Source organism: Leucoraja erinacea, chromosome 33 (assembly GCF_028641065.1).
Source record: "Leucoraja erinacea ecotype New England chromosome 33, Leri_hhj_1, whole genome shotgun sequence".
Taxonomy (NCBI): Eukaryota; Metazoa; Chordata; class Chondrichthyes; order Rajiformes; family Rajidae; genus Leucoraja; species Leucoraja erinaceus.
Window position 1 is genome coordinate 1,638,268 of NC_073409.1, and position 21,521 is coordinate 1,659,788.

At 43.4% G+C, this 21,521-nt stretch overlaps 1 protein-coding gene across 1 annotated transcript in view; it reads left to right on the forward strand.

Annotated features, from left to right (window-relative positions):
* LOC129712536 (hepatoma-derived growth factor-related protein 3-like) overlaps positions 1–21,521 on the forward strand; it is a 37,784-nt gene that overhangs the window by 3,054 nt on the left and 13,209 nt on the right. Inside the window, exon 2 of the mRNA XM_055661015.1 lies at positions 20,761–20,837. Coding sequence (XP_055516990.1) covers positions 20,761–20,837 — 77 coding nt within the window. The remainder of the gene's footprint in view (positions 1–20,760; positions 20,838–21,521) is intronic.

Here is a 21,521-nt window from a genome sequence, read left to right on the forward strand (position 1 = left end):
TGGCTTGTACACGCTAGAATTCAGAAGATTGAGGAGGGATCTTATAGAAACTTGCAAAATTCTTAAGGGGTTGGACAGGCTAGATGCAGGAAGATTATTCCCGATGTTGGGGAAGTCCAGAACTAGGGGTCACAGTTTAAGGATAAGAGGGAAGTCTTTTAGGACCGAGATGAGAAAATCATTTTTTACACAGAGAATGGTGAATCTGTGGAATTCTCTGCCACAGAAGGTAGTTGAGGCCAGTTCATTGGCTATATTTAAGAGGGAGTTAGATGTGGCCCTTGTGGCTAAAGGGATCAGGGGGTATGGAGAGAAGGCAAGTACAGGATACTGAGTTGGATGATCAGCCATGATCATATTGAATGGCGGTTGAGGCTCGAAGGGCCGAATGGCCTACTCCTGCATCTATTTTCTATGTTTCTATGTTTTCTATGACTTCACCACATTCTCACGCTGGCTGCAAACAATAAATAACAAACTGCAACAAACAGAACCATTAAAGATCATATCCATCGCATCTGGAAAATGTAGACCTTCGAATGACAGGATCTTTAGCCACATAACACCAATGATGGCCGTGAAGGATGTCATGCAAGCCCAGTAGGGTTTGGTCAGTTGGCCCAACACAGTTGTGTCACTGCTTTCCAGCAGTGCTCTGTGCAGAGGAGATTCGTCAGGATATTAGTGAGTCATAGGGTCATGCAGCACAGAAACAGGCCCTTCGGCCCAACTTGCCCATGCCAACCAAGATGCCCCAAACTACGCTGGCCCCACCTCTCTGCATTTAGTTCATTCCCCTCTAAACATTTCCTATCCATGTACCTGTCCAAATGTTTTTTAAATGTTGTTATTGTGTCTGCCTCATTGTTATATTGGGAAAGAACTGCAGATGCTGGTTTAAATCAAAGGTAGACACAAAATGTTGGAATAACTCAGCGGGACAGGCAGCATCTCTGGAGGGAAGGAATGGGGGACATTTCGGGTAGAGACCCTTCTTCAGACAAAGTCAATCTGAAGAAGGGTCTTGACCCGAAACATCACCCATTCCTTCTCTCCAGAGATGCGGCCTGTCCCGCTGAGTTACTCCAGCATTATGTGTCATTGTTATACTACCTGCCTCAATGTGGATTATTTCCTGTGTGCAACTCTGAATTGTGTAATAACCTCCAGATGCCCATCCTGCATCATGATGTTGCTATAAGAACTTTTTTTCACGCAGAGAGTGGTGAATCTCTGGAACTCTCTGCCACAGAGGGTAGTTGAGGCCAGTTCATTGGCTATATTTAAGAGGGAGTTAGATGTGGCCCTTGTGGCTAAGGGGATCAGGGGGTATGGAGAGAGAAGGCAGGTACGGGATACTGAGTTGGATGATCAGCCATGATCATATTGAATGGCGGTGCAGGCTCGAAGGGCCGAATGGCCTACTCCTGCACCTAATTTCTATGTTTCTATGTTTCTATGTTGACAGAAAGACATGACCTGCAGGACATTCAAAGTGACATTTGGTCCAGTTGTCAGTGTAACTAACGTGTGACGTTTAGGTTGGAGGTTGCTGAGTAAGCTGTACAGGGATGTAGGATGCATTGTTCATTGCAGGACAACCTGAAACGTGCTGCCAGAAAACACCGTGATATTTGTACAGTTGAAACAAGGAACTGCAGATGCTGGTTTACAAAGCTGGATACAGATTAGTTCAGTTTAGTTTATTGTCACGTGTAACGAGGTACAGTGAAAAGCTCTTGTTGTGTCACATGTACCAGTCAGCAGAGAGACGAGAGGGCTGGAGAAACTCAGCGGGTCTAGACAACACATGGACGGACAGGTGGCGTTTTTGGCCGGGACCTGAAATGTCACCAGTTCCTTCTCTCCAGAGATGCTGCCTGCCCCACAGATACTCCAGAATTCACTGCCTATCTTCGGTGTAAACCAGCATTTGCAATTTCCTCCTGCACATGGAAATGTTGACCAGTTTGACATTATTTGGATTTAACGTTTGACACAGGAATAAGTGTAGAACATTTATCTTCCCAAACGTTAGGTCATTCGGAGCATGGCTGATCTGGGGGAGAAGGCAGGAGAATGGGGTTAGGAGGGAGAGATAGATCAGCCATGATTGAATGCCAGAGTAGAGGATGGGCCAAATGGACTAATTCTGCTCCTATTCCTTAGGACCTTATGATCTGTGACCTAACTCTAAATATCCATCCTTTCTTCATTTTCCTTAATGTTAGCAATAATCTATCGGTTTTGCTTTGAAAATGTCAAATGATCTGGAATCAGCTGTTTGTAGGAGACACCTCGAAGCTACTTTATACCTCTGTACAGAGAGATGTTTCCTAACTTCATTCCCTAAAGGTCTGGCTGATATTTAGGATGATGTTCTGTCATTCCCGGTTTCAAAACCAGTAGATATAACGTCAGTGTATCCATTCAGCAGTTCCCTTTATTCATCTGAAATCCAGGAGATGAAATTCTAGGTTGAGTGTATTCTTTCATATATTCTAACTTTTGGAATCTGAATATTATTTTGGTAAATACATTCTGTATTTGCTGCAAGATGAATACAACCACCCTGAGACATTGTGAACAGCTAACAGTCCTTCAGAGATGATCTAACCATTGTGAAACGTCACCTATCCATGTTCTCCACAGATGCTGCCTGACCCGCTGAGTTACTCCAGCACTCTGTGAAACGTCACCTATCCATGTTCTCCACAGATGCTGCCTGACCCACTGAGTTACTCCAGCACTCTGTGAAACGTCACCTATCCGTGTTCTCCACAGATGCTGCCTGACCCACTGAGTTACTCCAGCACAGACTCTGTGAAACGTCACCTATCCATGTTCTCCACAGATGCTGCCTGACCCACTGAGTTATGGTGCAGCAGCATCTATGGAGCTAAGGAAATAGGCAACATTTCAGGCCGAAACCCTTCTGGAAATAGGCAACGTTTCGGGCCGAAACCCGGAAGGGTTTCGGCCCGAAACGTTACCTATTTCCTTAGCTCCATAGATGCTGCTGCACCCGCTGAGTTACTCCAGCACTCTGTGAAACGTCACCTATCCATGTTCTCCACAGATGCTGCCTGACCCGCTGAGTAACTCCAGCACTCTGTGAAACGTCACCTATCCATGTTCTCCACAGATGCTGCCTGACCCGCTGAGTTACTCCAGCACTCTGTGAAACGTCACCTATCCATGTTCTCCACAGATGCTGCCTGACCCGCTGAGTTACTCCAGCAGTTTGTGTCTGTGACTGCTCTGAGCGTTGCTCGTTTTTGTGACATGTCTGAACAAATGACTATCTATCTTATTTATAGCGTGTATAAATATAGTAAGTCGTAGCAGTTACAACAAAGATCACTGTGGGATACAGCAAAGTGGCTCTATGCCAATGACATACCTGTCCATTATCATTTTTTCTTGCTTCCAGCTGCTTTGCTAATCTTCTAACCGGGCTGAGAAATTGTTCTCAATCCCATTAGCTTGACTGTATTTTATGCAGGATTTTATCTTTTATGTGGAATACTCTGCCATAGAAAAATGTTCCCGATGTTAGGGGAGTCCAGAACCAGTGGTCACAATTTAAGAATAAGGGGTGGGCCATTTAGGACAGAGATGAGGAAAAACTTTTTCACCCAGAGAGTTGTGAATCTGTGGACTTCTCTGCCTCAGAAGGCAGTGGAGGCCAATTCTCTGGATGCTTTCAAGAGAGAGTTAGATAGAGCTCTGGAAGATAGTGGAGTCAAGGGATATGGGGAGAAGGCAGGATATAATAAGGGATCCAATCCCTTATTATATGTTTCAATAAGATCCTCTCTCTTCCTTGTAAATTTCAGTGGATACAAGCCCAGCCGCTCCATTCTATCAGCATACGACAGTCCCACCATCCCTGAAATAACAATAGACAATAGGTGCAGGAGTAGGCCATTCGGCCCTTCAAGCCAGCACTGCCAATCAATGTGTTCATGGCTGATCATCCCCAAACAGTACCCCGTTCCTGCCTTCTCCCCATACCCCCTGACTCCACTATCTTTAAGAGCACTATCTAGTTCTCTCTTGAATAACTTTGTGAACCTATCTGCACTCCCCCAATTGCAAGAATGTCCTTCTTCAAATTTGGAGACCAAAACTGCACACCCATTTAAATCTGTGCAGGGGGGCAGCATCTGTCGACCCAAAACGTCACCCATTCCTTCTCTCCAGAGACGCTGCCTGTCCCGCTGAGCTATTCCAGCTCGTCGAGTGTATCTTCGGTTTAAACCAGCATCTGTAGTTCCTTCCTGCACATTATGAGGTATACAGCATGTGCCAATGGTGTTCAGCGAAGATTAAATGAAGAATTAATGAACATGCTTAACACAAAGAAAGATTCATCAGTACTCAATCCCTCAGAATTGAAAATAGTTTCTCGACATTTAATTTAGTCTTGTGACAGAAATGTGAAACCATGGTACATATTGCAATGTCATCGTTGCATGGGCTCGCCTGTCTGATCACTGGGTTAGATTTCCACATGTGAAGCTCCACACACAATGAGTATTGACAGATTACTTAAGTACATGGAGAATCTGCAACTCATTCTGTCTTCACATGCTGTGTGCATTCTAGATAGTGGTTGCAAATAGACTTGGCAAATAGATCATTGCCCAAATTCATTCAAGACCATATCGATAAATGTCCAGTCCATTAGCAGTTTAACAAAATAATACTATAGGCATGATAACAGGATGACACAGAGGTGCAGCGGTAGAGTTGCTGCTTTACAGCCCTGGCAGTGCCAGAGACCCATGTCAGAGACCCAGAGTCTAGTAGACAAACTACAGGTGCTGTCTGTACAGAGTTTGTACCTTCTCCCCGTGACCTGCGCGGGTTTTCTCTGAGATCTTTGGTTTCCTCCCACACTCCAAAGGTATGTAGGTTAATTGGCTTGAAATAAATGTAACAATTGTCTCTGGTGTAGGATGGTGTAAATGTGCTGGCATCACAGGTCAGAGCAGACTCACTGTTTCCGCGCAGTATCTCTAAACTAAACAGAATAACTTTATTACACAGTGTCACAATATTTAAATTATTGGTTCCTCGTTGTTAATCTTACATATTGTTAAGCTCACATTATTTTAAAATTGAAAGAACATTATGCTTATAATTTTGACACAGAGCCAATTTGCACATTAATCTTTATATTAATGGTCAAAATATATGTGCTTTTTCCCACTGTGTCATTTTGCATTTTGTCATTTTACATTATTTTTTTGTTATCTAAAATTTACTCTCTCAAAAAAATATAAACCAACGGAACAATTTAAAACACATATTCCAATTGCAAAATATGAAGAAAATGAATGTTTAGCCTATTCTGCGGACAATTTGGGAAAACTGATGGCAAATAGGTTTGCAGTACCCACATCCGCTGTTGTTGCTTTCCACTTCATAACAACCCAATTAGAATTTTTAGCAACAGTGTATGTGGAGAGTGATTATTACATAGGAGACCTTCCCTCAAGCAGCTGACAATTCGGCAGATATCCATCCCTTCTCATGCCCAGAATAGAGGAATTAAGAAGCAAAGGAGGTAGGTTTAAGGTGAGGGGGAGGTAAAATTTATTAGGAACCTGAGGGGTAACTTTTTCACACAAAGTGTGGTCGTTGTATGGAACCAGCTGTCGGAGGAGGTAGTTGAGACAGGTACTATCACAAAGTTCAAGTAACATTTAGACAGATATGTGTAGGAGCTGCAGATGCTGGTCTACTTCGAAGATAGACACAAGATGCTGGAATAACTCAGCGGGACAGGCAGCATCTCTGGAGAGAAGGAATGGGTGACGTTTTGGGTGGTCCCCTCTTCAGACTGGATCTCAGTCTAAAGAAGGGTCTCGACCTGAAACATCACCCATTGAAAGCAAGGGATATAGGGAGAAGGCAGGAACGGGGTACTGATTGTGGATGATCAGCCATGATCATATTGAATGGTGGTGCTGGCTCGAAGGGGCAAATGGCTACTCCTGTACCTATTGTCTATGTTTCTATGTTTCTATGCCTAATGTGAGAGCAGAGATGAGGGAGTCTCCAGGGTGAGACTCATCCTTGATAAAGCTGGTGGCCTTGCCGAGGCAGCGTGAAGTGTAGATGGAGTCTAGTAGTGTGATGACAATCTCAACTGTAAGCATTGATTGTAACCATTTTAATCCTGACATGTATCACATTGAATAAAAGATACGATCGCAGTAAACTTGCTTTGTGTTGTTTAATGTGAACTGGTGTAGTGGGACTTGTTGGAATATCCTAACTCGATAGATGATAGTGAGGTTTCGGAATAGGTCCAGATGAGACCCAAGAGATTGATGCTTTCAGTATTGTAATTGTCAATGTAAATGCCTGCAGCTTTATTCTTGAAAAACCTGGACATAATGGAAATTTAATTGAGATCTTTACAATAATAAATGGACTAGTCCGTGTTCGTAAGAAAAAGCAATTTTAATTAGATTAGCTAAAAGGAACAAGTGAACGTGATATATTTTCAATAATAGATTAAAAGTCAGAAGGTTTTCCTTGTTGCAGAGAATGATCAGTCTTTGACGTGTGTTGGCAGCTAATATAATGGGCAAGGCTTCAGAAAGGACAGGGATGAGTTCCAGTCTCTGGCTGTTATAACAGCAAACAAAAGATGGCAATAAGGGAACAACATTGTAATTGAGGCCTTCTGAAACAAAGGCAAAAAGGCCTGGATAGAGTGGATGTGGAGAAGATGTTGCCACTAGTGGGAGAGTCTGGGACCAGAGGGCACAGATTCTGAATAAAAGGATGTACCTTTAGAAATAAGGAGGAATTTCTTTAGTCAGAAGGTGGTGAATGGCAAGAGAATGGGATTGAGAGGGAAAGATAATCCATCCACATTTTAATGATGGAGTAGACTTGCTGGGCTGAAGGGCATAATTCTGTTCCTGGAACCTATGTACATAATACTGCAGATGTTGGAAATCTATAATAATGTAAAGTATTTATGTGGCTGAATGAACATAAACTGAGAATATGGATACGTTTAGATTAGTTCAGAGATACAGCGCGGAAACAGGGCCACTGAGCCCACACCGACCAGCGATCCCTGCACACCAACACTATCCCACACACGCTAGGAACAATTTACACTTATACCAAGCCAATTTACCTATATATCCATGCGTCTGGAGTATGGGAGGAATCCGAAGATCTCAGACTGATTCCTGGGATGTCAGGACTGTCTTATGAAGAGAGACTGGATAGACTTGGTTTGTACGCTCTAGAATTTAGGAGATTGAGAGGGGATCTTATAGAAACTTACAAAATTCTTAAGGGGTTGGACAGGCTAGATGCAGGAAGATTGTTCCCGATGTTGGGGAAGTCCAGGACAAGGGGTCACAGCTTAAGGATAAGGGGGAAATCCTTTAAAACCGAGATGAGGAGAACTTTTTTCACACAGAGAGTGGTGAATCTCTGGAACTCTCTGCCACAGAGGGTAGTTGAGGCCAGTTCATTGGCTATATTTAAGAGGGAGTTAGATGTGGCCCTTGTGGCTAAGGGGATCAGGGGGTATGGAGAGAAGGCAGGTACGGGATACTGAGTTGGATGATCAGCCATGATCATATTGAATGGCGGTGCAGGCTCAAAGGGCCGAATGGCCTACTCCTGCACCTAATTTCTATGTTTCTCTGTTTCTATCTCGGAGAAAACCCACGCAGGTCACGGGGAGAAGGTACAAACTCCGTACAGACAGCACCCGTAGTCGGGATCCAAGCCAAGTCTCCGGTGCTGCAAGCGCTGTAAGGCAGCAACTCTACCGCTGTGCCAGCATACCGTCCAAATGAATCAATGATAAATAGGATTTGTTGAGTAAAACCTGTAACAAATGCCTCTTTTGTAAACTGTGTGATTTAATTTCCCTTTCTCTCCAATGTATGTTATCTGCCGGTAGAATTGACGTAGAATTTGAGAGCATTTTAAATGATGGATACTAATTGTGATGTTGGCACAGTGGGTTTTTTTGTTTTCATCTGATCTTTACAAATGTTGGAATTTTGTCAAATGATAATGCTGATGTATAGCTAACGTAAATAGAAACTCAATTTTACAAGCAAATGAGCGATGTAAATTCATTAAAAATGGTGGCATTGGTCCAACCTAGTTCCACCAGCTTGTCTGTCACATGGTTAGCTTTTAGAATTTTAAGAGGCCAACATTTGTTCCTTAACCAGAATCACCAAAGAGAGTTAAAGGGCCTGTCCCACTTTCACGACCTCTGCTGAGTTTGCCCTCGACTCATACTCACAGCATGGTCGTCACGAGGTCGTAGATAGATCGTGATGCTAGTCGTAGATACTCGTGGCATGAAGTAGGTCGGGGCGTTTTTCTAGCCTGATGTAAAATGTCCACAAGTAAAAAAGGTCGTGAAGTAGGTTGTGAAAGTGGGACAGACCTTTAACCAGTCTTAATCTATGAATTTTTACACAGAGAGTGGTGAATCTCTGGAACTCTCTGCCACAGAATGTAGTTGAGGCCAGTTCATTGGCTATATTTAAGAGAGAGTTAGATGTGGCCCTTGTGGCTAAAGGGATCAGGGGGCATGGAGAGAAGGCAGGTACAGGATACTGAGTTGGATGATCAGCCATGATCATATTGAATGGCGGTGCAGGCTCGAAGGGCCGAATGGCCTACACCTGCACCTATTTTCTATGTTTCTATGAATTTGTCCAGAGTGACTATTGCTAAATGACAATGTGGGCTATAGTTATGTGAAATTCACTTAATATGTTATTGAGATAAACAATGTGCTAAATAATGAAATATATTTTATTTCCCCAAAGACAGAACATAGAATAACTAAAGCCTTTTGCTTTAGTAATTAGTTCGTATTGTTTAGGGAGGAACAGCAGGTGCTGGTTAAACTGAAGATAGACGCAAAATGCTGGAGTAACTCAGCGGGACAGGCAGCATCTTTGGAGAGAAGGAATGGGTGACGTTTTGGGTCGAGACCCTTCTTCAGACTGAGAGTCAGTGGAAAGGGGAATGAGTTGATCGTGTTGCTACTTTGCAGAGAATAATATCCAAGTAGCTGTATATATTTAATCATGCCCTTAGTCACCACCATGATAGCGAGAGAATTAGTAATTACATGAGTCAGAAATATACTGGAAATACATTGGAAAGGCCCAGATAGATGATGGTATCAGCAAGTAGTATTCTGATGGTGGCCAATGACAATGTGTAGCAGGGAAGGTTTACACCGAATATAGACAGAAAATCCTGGAGTAACTGGGGACAATTTTACAATTTTATTCATTTATACCAAGCCAATTAACCTACAAACCTGCATGTCTTTGGAGTGTAGGAGTAAACCGGAGATCTCGGAGAAAACCCACGCAGGTCATGAGGAGAACGTACAAACTTCGTACAGAGAGCGCCCGCGGTCAGGATCGAACCCGGGTCTCTGGCGCTGTGAGGCAGCAACTCTACCGCTGCGCCACCGTGACACTCTCACGCAATTGGGATGGAAAGATGTCAATTATCTGCATCTGTGTGGAAAGAAATCAGCTAAATAACAGAAAGCGGAAAGTAGTGATGGAAGATATTTTATGGACGGAAGTGAAATATATGGTGGAGGTCTTTGTAGATAGACACAGAATGCTGGAGTAACTCAGCAGGACAGGCAGCATCTGTGGAGAGAAGGAATGGGTGACGTTTCGGGTCTGAAGAAGGGTCCTGACCCGAAATGTCACCCATTCCTTCTCTCCAGTGATGCTGCCCGTCCCGTTGAGTTACTCCAGCTTTTTGTGTCTACCAGCTTTTACAAATCTAGCTGCAGGGTTTAACCTGAAGCCATGCATCACAAATCAATCTCAGTCTTCTGTAAATTGGGAGTGAGAGCCCAATTTCCTCCAAGTGAGCGCAGCGGTAGAGTTGTTGCCTTACAGTGGCAGAGACCCGGGTTCGATCCTGACTAAGGCCGCTGTCTGCGCGGAGTTTGTACGTTCTCCCCATGTCCATGTGGGTTATCCCCGGGTGCTCCGGTTACCTCCCATGTCCCAAAGATTTCTAGGTTAATTGAATTTGGTAAAGACTGTAAATCTTCCCTGGCGCGTAGGTTAGTGCTAGTGTACGGGGCTTGTTGGCCTGCACGGACTTGGTTCCTCGTTGTATCTCTGAACTGAACCAAAGTCCATGCCACGGTTCCGATGGAGGTCTTGGCTCTCATTCAAGTGAAGCTTGGTCCCCAACTGCACTGTTGAGGCAGCACAAAATGATTTTGCATTTCAAAACCATAATTATAGTGTGACTGTATCCTTAATTAAATTTCATCCCAATTACCCAAATATCAATTTAAAACTCTATTGCTACAGAGGAAAATGGCATTTCGTTAATTGCAAAATGGTAGAAAAATGTATCTGTCATACATTTTAATTTAGAACGGTGGAAAATATGGATTTTGTGCTGTACTGTACTATGTCTAGGGAAGAACAGAGGAGCAGCCAATGAGATTTCTATTGATATTCATTACAAACTTGCCATTTTTGGTTTGTGCTTTATCCTAAAAATAAAATTTCAATCGCTTCATTCCATTGATCAAAATTAACAGGCTTTGTTTGATGAATGCTGGGGGAACAAGTTCCGCATTTAAATTGCAATGATTAGACAATAATTATGTTATCACGGTGTCGTGAATTATCTGGAAAGAGAAAGCAAACCAGATGAACCATTCCAACAGATTAGAGAAAGCCAGCATGATCTGTAAACGCAGATGGAACAGAGAACAGTGCAGGTAGACACACAATGCTGGAGTAACTCAGCGGGACAGGCAGCATCTCTGGAGAGAAGAAACGGGTGACGTTTCGGGTCGAGACCCTTCTACAGACTGATGTCAGGGGAGGGGGCGGGATAGAGATAGCATGCAGTCGGAGACAGTAAGACTGGTGGGAGAACTGGGAAGGGGGGGGGGGGAGATGGAGAGAGAGGGTATTTGAAATTAGAGAATTCAATGTTCATACCACTGGGGTGTAAGCTACCCAAGGGAAACAGCTCCACTGTTCTTTCCTACACATGGAACAGTGCAGAGATTTCGACCCACAAATCTGTGCCAAGCATGATGCCAAGTTAAACTGATCTCATCAGTCTGCAGGTGATCCATATCCCTCTATTCCCTGCATGTGTCCATCTAAAAGCCTTTTAAACACCACTATGGTATCTGCCTTCACCACCACCATCCGCAATGTGTTCTTGGCCCCCATTATTTTGTGTGTAAAAAATAAACTAGACGCTCACATCTCCATTAAACCTTTCCCCTCTCACCTTATATCTGTGCCCTCTAATGTTGGACCTTTCCACTCTGGGGTAAATGGTTCTGACTGTCTACCCTATCTGTGCCTCCCATAATTTTATGTATTTCTATCAAGTCTCCCCTCAACCTCCGACGTTCCAGAGAAATCAATCCAAGTTTATCCATTCGCTGCTTGAAGCTGAAACTCATTAATCCAGGCACTCTCTGTACCCTCTCCAAACCCCGACATTGTTCTTGTAATGGGGCAACGAGAAGTGCACGCAATACGCCAAATGTGGCCTCAGCAAAGTCTTACAGAGCTGCGTCTTGATCATGTTTAGGATGAGGGGGAGGTTCATTATAGAAACATATAAAATTATAAAAGGACTGGACAAGCTAGATGCAGGAAAAATGTTCCCAATGTTGGGCGAGTCCAGAACCAGGGGCCACACAGTCTTAGACTAAAGGGGAGGTCATTTAAGGCGGAGGTGAGAGAAAACTTTTCCACCCAGAGAGTTGTGAATTTATGGAATTCCCTGCCACAGAGGGCAGTGGAGGCCAAATAACTAGATGGATTTAAGAGAGAGTTAGATAGAGCTCTAAGGGGGTTGGTGGAATCATGGGATATGGGGAGAAGACAGGGATGGGTTATTGATTGGGGACGATCAGCCATGATCACAATGAATGGAGGTGCTGGCTCAAAGGGCCGAATGGCCTACTCCTGCACCTATTTTCTATGTTTCTATGTCAAACTAACAACAAACATTTCGATAAACAAAGAAAGTGAATATCCAGGTCAGGTGGAATGTTGAGACTTCCAGGATATGTTTGATTAAAAAGCTACATGATAAGTCTAGTTTAGTATATAGATACAGTGAGGAAACAAGCCCTTCGGCCCATCTAGTCCGCACCGACCAACGATCCCTGCACATCAACACTACCCAAACACACTAGGGAAAAATTTTACAATTTTACATATTTATACCAAGCCAATTAACCTACAAACCTGCACGTCTTTGGAGTGTGGGAGTAAACCGAAGATCTCAGAGAAAACCCACGCAGGTCACAGGGAGAACGTACAAACTCCGTACAGACAAGCACCAGTAGTCAGGATCGAACCCGGGTCCCTGGCGCTGTGAGGCAGCAACTCTACCGCTGCGCCACCATGACACCTTTATGCAATCGGGGTGGAATGATGTCAAATAAAAAGATCTGTATCTGTGTGGAAAGAAGTCCGCTAAATAACAGTAGGCGGAAAGTAGTCATGGAAGATATTTTATGGACTGAAGGGAAATGTACGGTGGAGGTCTTTGTAGATAGACACAGAATGCTGGAGTAACTCAGCGGGACAGGCAGCATCTCTGGAGAGAAGGAATGGGTGACTTTTCGGGTCGAGACCCTTCTTCAGACTGATGTGCCAAACCGGGAACTCATTGAGGTGGGGGCGGAGGGGAACAATGGTGGAGGTCTTTGTGTTGGTTCTGTACACACTGCTATTCACAGTGTATATTAATAACTTGTTCTGAGACCTGCAGAGCACAATTTCCATACCTGTCAATATCACAGCACTCGGAGCTGTCGTGAGCTGTGAGATGGATAGCATTAGACTTCAAGGGAAAATAGATACTGCAGGTTGCTGGAATGTTGCCACATAAACTCTATTGATAAATGTGTATAGTTATGTTATGGTTGAAAAAATGCGAAGAGGTAGTATAAAGGGCTCTATTGTAAAAGGATTACAAGAATGGAGTTCTGGAGGCATATGTGCATAATTCATTGAAAGTGGGAGGGTAATTTAAGAGTGCAGTTAAGAAAACAAACAGGGTCCCAACTCATAAATCGGAGAGGCAAAGGGACAAGGAAGTGTTGGTGCAAGATTCACAAAGGGTTAACCCACAGGGTGAGTCAGGAGTACTTCATAAGTTTCTCACCGAGAGTGGTGAGTCTGTGGAATTATCTGCCTCAGAGGGGGTGGAGGCCGGTTCTCTGGATGCTTTCAAGAGAGAGCTAGATAGAGCTCTTAAAAATAGCGGAGTCAGGGGATATGGGGAGAAGGCAGGAACAGGGAACTGATTGGGGATGATCAGCCATGATCACATTGAATGGCGGTGCTGGCTCGAAGGGCCAAATGGCCTACTCCTGCACCTATTGTCTATTGTCTATGTTCCTAGGAGCCTAAAGTTAGGCCATTCAGCCCACCAAGTCCACTCTGCCATTCAATCATGGTTGACCTATCTTTCCCTCTCAACCCCATTCTCCAGCCTTCTCCCCATAACCCAGACACACAATTTCACACATTCACCCAACCAGTGACTAAATAAATTATTTCACATCTCCTTTCTAAAGGTATGACCTTTTATACTGAGGCTGTGACCTCTGATCCTAGACTCTCCCACTAGTGGACACATCGCCTCCGCATTCTATGTTTCTACATGTCCCTCAGCCAACACTCCAACTGCAGCAGTTCCACAAGGTTGCTCACCATCGCCTCCTCAAGGGCAACTCGGGTAATGTTTCAGATCGGGTTGTTCGTCAGCACCATGGGACACGTCGCCTGTGATTTTTCTCCAGAGTCGCTGCCTGGCCCGCTGAGACACTCCAGCACTTTGTGTCGACCTTTGGCATAAACCAGCATCTGCAGTTCTTTGCTTTTCACATTAGTTTGTTCTTTGTCTCGGCGTTACATCCTCCCGTTTATATTCCAGTCCTCTCACATTGCGTTTGTCTTTCTTACAAGAGTTTATTGTGAAAGGACTGGATAGAGTGAATGTGGAGAGGATGTTGCCACTAGTGGGAGAGTCTGGGACCAGAGGTTTCCTTGGTCTCCAGGGATGCTGCCTGACCCGCTGAGTCACTCCAGCACTTTGTCCCTTTTCTGTGGATATTAGTTGGAGCATTTCAAACGTTTTCCACTGTGAAATTGTGAAAGAAATACTGGATAAAAATGACCTGGCATCATTATTTAAATTCAGGTGTTCCTTTCTGTAATCACAGTTTGCAGACTCTAATATTTTCATTTATAGCAGGCATGAAGTGTGACATGATTCATTCAAAAATAAATATCCTGCCAGCATGCAAGTAGAACCATATCATGTGTAGAATTTACATCCATGGTCCTGAACAACAAATCAATGTGTTCTAAATATAATGCTGACAAAATATTGGGGTTATTTAAGAATCTTCAGACAGAAGTTTCCCTGTTCACTGATTTTAAAAATAACAGAAGGAGCAGCATATCACATTTAATTTATGTGTCATTTCCAGCTACATTTTTCAAATTGAGCAAGGTTGAGTCCCCAAGTTATGATGAATTGTTTAGCCTTGAGATGAATGTCAATGTAATGTTGTAGATAATGCTTACAGCTGCTTTAGCATGGGAATAAAGAACTCTGACAAATTGTAGTTTCCCCGTGTCTTTTTGAATTGTCCTGATTTTTGGAATTCCAATTTGAAACTTGCACATCAAATATTTTGGATTTTGAGTTTTCTGAATTCCTACTTTTGACAGGAGAGTGCTTCAGATTTCTGTGCCATTAATGGAAAGGTTGTTAGCAAGCGTAGTGTGCCAGGTGTGGAGATTCACAACTAGTTTGGCCTTGTACGGCACGGTGGCGCAGCGGTAGAGTTACTGCCTTACAGCGCTTGCAACGCCAGAGACCCAGGTTCGATCCTGACCACGGGTGCTGTCTGTACGGAGTTTGCACGTTCTCCCCGTGACCACGTGGGTTTTATCCGAGATCTTTGGTTTCCTCCCACACACCAAAGACGTACAGGTTTGTAGGTTCATTGGCTCGGTATAAGTGTAAATGATCCCTTGTGTATGTAGGATAGTGTCAGTGTGCGGGGATCGCTGGTCAGTGCAGACTCGGTGGGAGAAGGGCCTGTTTCCATGCTGTATCTCTAAACTAAACTAAACTAATCATTCGGAATGTCAGAGTATAAAAATAGGAGCAGGGTTAGGCCAACAATCTCCTTGAGTATGCTAAACCATTCATCACTATCTATGGCTGATCTACCTCAACACCATGTTCGTCAGTTTTATATCCCTTTATTCCATTAATGTCCAAAAACCTAATCATTCTTGTTTCGAATGGACAAGGCAATTGATCCTCCAGATTCCAAAGGTTCATAATAGGTGATGCAGGCAGGTGGGACTGGTGTAGATGGGGCAAGTTGATTGGTGTGGGCAATTAAGGTCATGACGTCATAAGGAATTGGAGTAGAATTAGGCCATTCGGCCCAACAGGTCTATTCCGCCATTCAACCATGGCTGATCTATCACTTCCTCTCAACCCCATTCTCCTGCCTTCTCCCCATAACCCCTGACACCTGTACTGACCAAGAGTGTGTCAATCTCTGTCCGTGGCAATGAATCCCACAGATTCACCACCCTGGTGACGTTTCGGGTCGAGACCCTTCTTCAAACTGGCTGTAAGGGGGAGCAACTGGAAGCAAGAAAAGATCTGGACAAATCAGGGCCGTGACACGGTGACATCAAGCAGGGAGATTCCCTGATAGGCTGATGTTGGCCAGGGATGGTGCGATTCCCTAGAGTGATAAATCGGTGCAAACTGTGGAATTAATTAATTGGCATTTAGTAGAAGGAAGTGGCAGTGTTTGTATGTTACCTAAAATCAGAGAATTCAAGGTTGATGCCACTGGGGTGTAATCTACCCAAGTGGAATATGAGGTGCTGTTCCTCCAGTTTGTGTGTGGCCTTATTCTGGCAATGGAGGAGGCCCAGGACAGAATGGTATCGAGTATCAGTGTATTGAGACTGTAATCTAGCCAAGTGTGCTAAGCCGTGAGACTGCAGCAGAGCAGTGTATATGAGCAGAATATAAACACTGACGTTTTGGATGACAATGGAGGGAAGGAACAACACAAATGGTTAACATGTGTTGTCAATTAAAGTGTAAAAAAGAAAAGTCCAGTAAAAGATCCAGTGTTGGGGGAGAGGAAGTGAGGAAACAGATGGGAATAACTGGTTCAATGGAGCGTGTAAAGTTCAGGTTCACATTTATTGCCACATGCACCACTTAAGGTACAGTTGGATTTGATTTACCATGCAGGCATACAAACAAAAGAGCAAAGTACACCATAGAACAGTGGTTCTCAAATGGGGGGTACGGGTACCCCTGGGGGTACATGAAGGCACTCCAGGGGGTACGTGAGATTTTAAAATATAGGCCTACATATATTTAAAAAGTAGCATCCATGCAAAAATCCTTTAAAAATAATTATTTAATAAATATTTCAGGAAAACATAAGTATAAGTTCATAAAATGAATTTTATATTCAGTAGGCTATTCAATTTCATTATCCTAAAAACCCAGAGTCTCCCCCAATCCAGGTTAATTATTTCTTTCTTTTTTTTAGTTATATCTTTTTATTTCCAAATAGTTCAAGAGAGACCGCTACAAATGAGCAGTGTTTTGCGCATTTATGCAGTTTTAAATGGTTCATTTTATAGTTTTAAACGGTTATATTGTCACTGTTTTCACTGCATTAGTTTGAATCACTACATTTTAGTGGTAAGAAATATTTGCAATAAATTTAGTCATGGATTATTAACATTTAAAATGTTCGAAATAGTTTTTTTTTCAAATGTTTGCATTTTGTGTGTGTTTATCAGTTCCAAAGTTTAATAAATCAGACACTGATGGCACAGTGCTCTGTTTTAAGTCTTTTTTTTTTCAACCAAAAATGCTTTGCGCTGGTTAGGGGGTACTTGGCTGAAAAAATATTTCACAGTGGGTACATCACTGAAAAAAGGTTGAGAACCACTGCAATAGAATATAACATGAACATCCAGCACAGTGGAATCAACATTCTCCACTGTGGTGGAAGGCAGTAACTTTGTCAGTCCCCCTCCTTAGTTCATCCGTGGTTGGGGCCATGAATCCATAACATAAGTTGCAGGGGATATTAAACTGAATGTAAGATGAATCTTAGCAATTATGTGAAGAAAACGAGAGTGGCTTTACTTTACACTTTAGAGAAACAGGCCCATTGGCCCAACCAGTCCACGCCGACCAGCGATTGCCATGTGCATGAGCACTGTCCCACATACTAGGGACAACTTTCAATTTACAGGAGCCAGTCAATCTACAAACCTGTGCGTCTGTGGAATGTGGTAGGAAACCGGAGCGCCGGGATAAAGTCCGTGCAGGTCACGGGGAGAACATGCAAACTCCGTGCAGACAAACCTGGGTCTCTGGCGCTGTGAGGCAGCAACTCTACCACTGCGCCACCGTGCTGCCAACTGTGCTCGGAAACAATATGGTCATGATGTCAATTGTTTTTTATGGCAGACATGTTAAAATATTATTTTGTAGCAATATTTACAGTGAGGGAAGTGGATGTGACACAGCTCCCAGGGTGGCATAAAGGGCAACGGCCACTGTAATTAACTCAAGTCAAGTCAAGTCAAGTTTACATACACATACGAGATGTGCAGTGAAATGAAAGTGGCAATGCTCGCGGACTTTTGTGCAAAAGACAAACAACAAAACAACCAAACAAATTATAAACACAATCATAACACACATATTCTTTTACATAATAGTAAGTTGCAGGGGATTTTTTTACATAATAGTAAGTTGTAACTCACCAAGATACCAGCAATGGGGAACTCCTCGGATATAATGCAGCATAACGGCTCAAGCTGCTGCATCACACTGCCAGGAACCCAAGTTCCATCCTGACCTTGGCTACTGTCTGCGCGGAGTTTGCACGTTTTCCTGTTGGTTTCCACCAGTTGCTCCTGTTTCCTTCCACATCCCAAAGACTTGCGGGTTTGCAGGATAAATGGCATCCGTAAATTGTCCCTGGTGTGTTGGGAGTGGATGAGAAAGTAGGATAATATAGGGCTAGTGTGAACGGGTTGTCGATGGGCTGAACGGCCTGTTTCTATGCTGCATCTCTAAACCAAACAACTGTTTCCATTTCAGTGTTTGAAGGCAGTAAATGGGAACAATTTAGTTTACCCAAATATAATTTCTCGAAGGTCCGTGTGGAACGAAACTGCAGATGTTAGTTTAAACTGAAGATAGGCACAAAAAGCTGGAGTAACTCAGCGGGACAGGCAGCATCTCTGGAGAGAAGGAATGGGTGACGTTTCAGGTCGAGACCCTTCTTCAGACTGAAGTGTTACTCCAGCTTTTTGTGTCTATTCTCGAAGGTCTCTTGATTTGGGAACTATTTCTATTGAAGGAAAACTGTGCTTACTGCTCTGCCACTTAAGAAAATGTGTGGGAGGGAAGCCAGTGATTGTAGGCCAGTTGGAATCAATGCAGTGAGGTATACAGTTACAAACTGGGTGACTGTACACATTGGCATCTTCAGTAATGAGAGAAACTTGGTGTAGATTAGCAAATGCAACGTCATAGCTGCAGAACCATAGAACACTCTTGTCTCGACCCGGAATATCACCCATTCCTTTACTCCAGACCCGCTGAGCCACACCACCTTTTTGTGTCTATCTTCGGCTTTAAACCAGCATCTGCAGTTCCTTCCTGCACGCAGCACAGCACAGGAATGAATGGTACATCAGCTCACAAAGTTTGTGCCGAACATGGATAGCAGTGCTGGCTCAAAGGCCGAATATCCTACTCCTGCACCTATTACCTATTGTGTATTGATACCGAGTTGAACTGGTCCCATCTGCTTACACGTGATCCGTGGTCTGCAGATGATCATCTTCCATATAAATGAGTTAGTTAATGAAGCAGAATGTCCCTTATGCAGGTAAACCAGATGTTGAACCATTAGGCTTTCCAAGCAACCAGTGTGCTGGTTATCAGAGTTTTATTTCAAATGGGAAATTGCTTCTATATCCAGATGTTTTTGTTGGTTTTTCACATAATTGAAACCATTCATGAGTGAAGATGTCATCGTTTAATATTTTTAATTCCATCCTGATATTTAACACCTCCTGCTTCCTGAAGGTGCTTTTGCTAAATAAATCTTCTGTTGAATAAAGACACAGCAGGCTTGCTGTAATGACATATGAGAATCATGTCAGGCACATTCACTTGCTTGTATCTTCACTGAGTTGAATTATTTCTACAGAATATTGCCCCTCAGGTTTTATCGATGAATAAGCAGATTCTTGAGCTGCGTTGTCCAGGTGTTGGATGCAAGGTTTATATTTCTGCTAAATGTCATCACACCCAGTTTTGAATGGCAGATACAGGTGAGATTCCTCTCATGTGAGATATATCTCGTATGAGATATATGGTTCCTCATGAGAGGAATAGATCGGGTAGATGCACAGAGTCTCTTGCCCAGAGTAGGGGAATCGAGGACCAGAGGACATGGGTTCAAGGTGAAGGGGAAAAGATTTTATAGGAATCTGAGGGGTAACTTTTTCACACAAAGGGTGGTAGGTGGATGGAACGAGCTGCCAGAGGAGGTAGTTGAGGCTGGGACCATCCCAACGTTTAAGAAACAGTTAGACAGGAACATGGATAGGACAGGTTTGGAGGGATATGGACCAAGCGCAGGCAGGTGGGACAAGTGTAGCTGGGACATGTTGGCCAATGTGGGCAAGTTGGGCTGGATGGCCTGTTTTCACACTGTATCACTCTATGACTATAAAATAATATTGAAAATGGGTCCAAATGCCCTTTTCTCCATTCTGTTTGAACCTATGATGACAACTAGCATTTCTGGCAGGTTGGAGGCTTCTCAGACTAGTAGTGACTTTGTCAACTGAAACCTTACAACTTAAAGTAGTTTTCCTGCCCTCAGTTCTGGTGCCTGATTTTGTCCCAACCAACTGGGAAAGGGGCTCAGCAGTTTGCCCACTGCTATTGACAATAAGTAGGAACGGAACAATTTCACAGCTAATAGAGGTTCCACCCCAAAACAAGTCAGGTTCAATCCAAACCTACAGTGGTCATCATGTTCCAGCCATTTACCAATTTGGTAAGCGCAAAGTTAGGCACCGGAGCAGAAGGAAGGAAAAGCGATTTAAGTTTGCAGTTGTAATTCTCCCCGAGACTGTTTTATTCTGTGTGATCCAGTTCACAATCACATCCCAAAGATGTGTAGGTTGGCAGGTTAGTTGACCATTCTAAATCACTCATGCTGGTGGGTGGGAACATTCATTATAAAGTTTGGAGGGTTGGTAACAGGGAAAATCAATGGGGGGGGGGGGAGGGGGTCAAATTGCTCAGTTAACCAGCATAGACTAGATGGGCCAAATGGCCTCCGGCATATTCTTTTGTGCTGCTGCAAGTAAGAACTTCATTGTTCTATCTGGGATATGGCAATAAAACTCTCTCCCTCTCTCCTTGTCTCCCACTCTCCCCTCTCTCTCTCCTCCTTTCTTCTCTCTCTCTGCTGTCAGGAAATATGGATCCAGTTTGCCATTCAGACAGGTTTTATCGTGCAAACATGTAGATTGTAAAACATCCCACATCATCTGCTAAATCTCCCATTCATGGTGATCCTCTCTTTTTGAACAGATCGACGAGCTGCCGGAGGGAGCTGTGAAACCTCCATCAAATAAATATCCTATTTTCTTCTTTGGAACTCATGAGACGTAAGTACACTCGAAAAGTAACGGATGAAATGGACAGTGATGTTTATTTTGTAACAGGAAAAAGTAAAATTGTTCCAAAACTAAATCTTGATGGTCAGTTCTGGAATAGATTTGATAAAATCCTTTTGAACAATTTCCTGCCAGATATTTACTGTGAATCTAAAAACCTAAAAAATTTGTAGATTTTGTATTAAATCAGTTAAGAGAAAAAAAATTTCAGATGGCTTTCATAGATAGTGCCAATAGTTCATAAGCTCTAAGAACAGTATTAGGCCATGTCTACTCCGCCATTCAATCTATTTTTCCCTCTCAACCCCATTCTCCTGCATTCGCCCAAGAACCCCTGACACCCGTACTAATCAAAAATCTGCCTTAAAAATATTGTGATAATGGATTGATATTATAGCCTGCTTTGTGATGGGGTAGAACTGGTTTTTGAGTTTCAGGACAGATAATTTATGGCATGTTTACATCCGCCATGGATGGCCACACAGACGCATATTCTAATTTAATCGCTTAAAAGATACAGGCATTGATTGCCCAGTCTTACCTGTCCCACTTAGGCGATTTTTTAGACAACTGCCAGCGACTGTGACAATGGAATTCACCAAAGTCAGCACCGGTGAGAACCTACGACAGCCCAAATTGTCGCCACTGTCAGCGGAAATTGCTCAACCAGTTGAA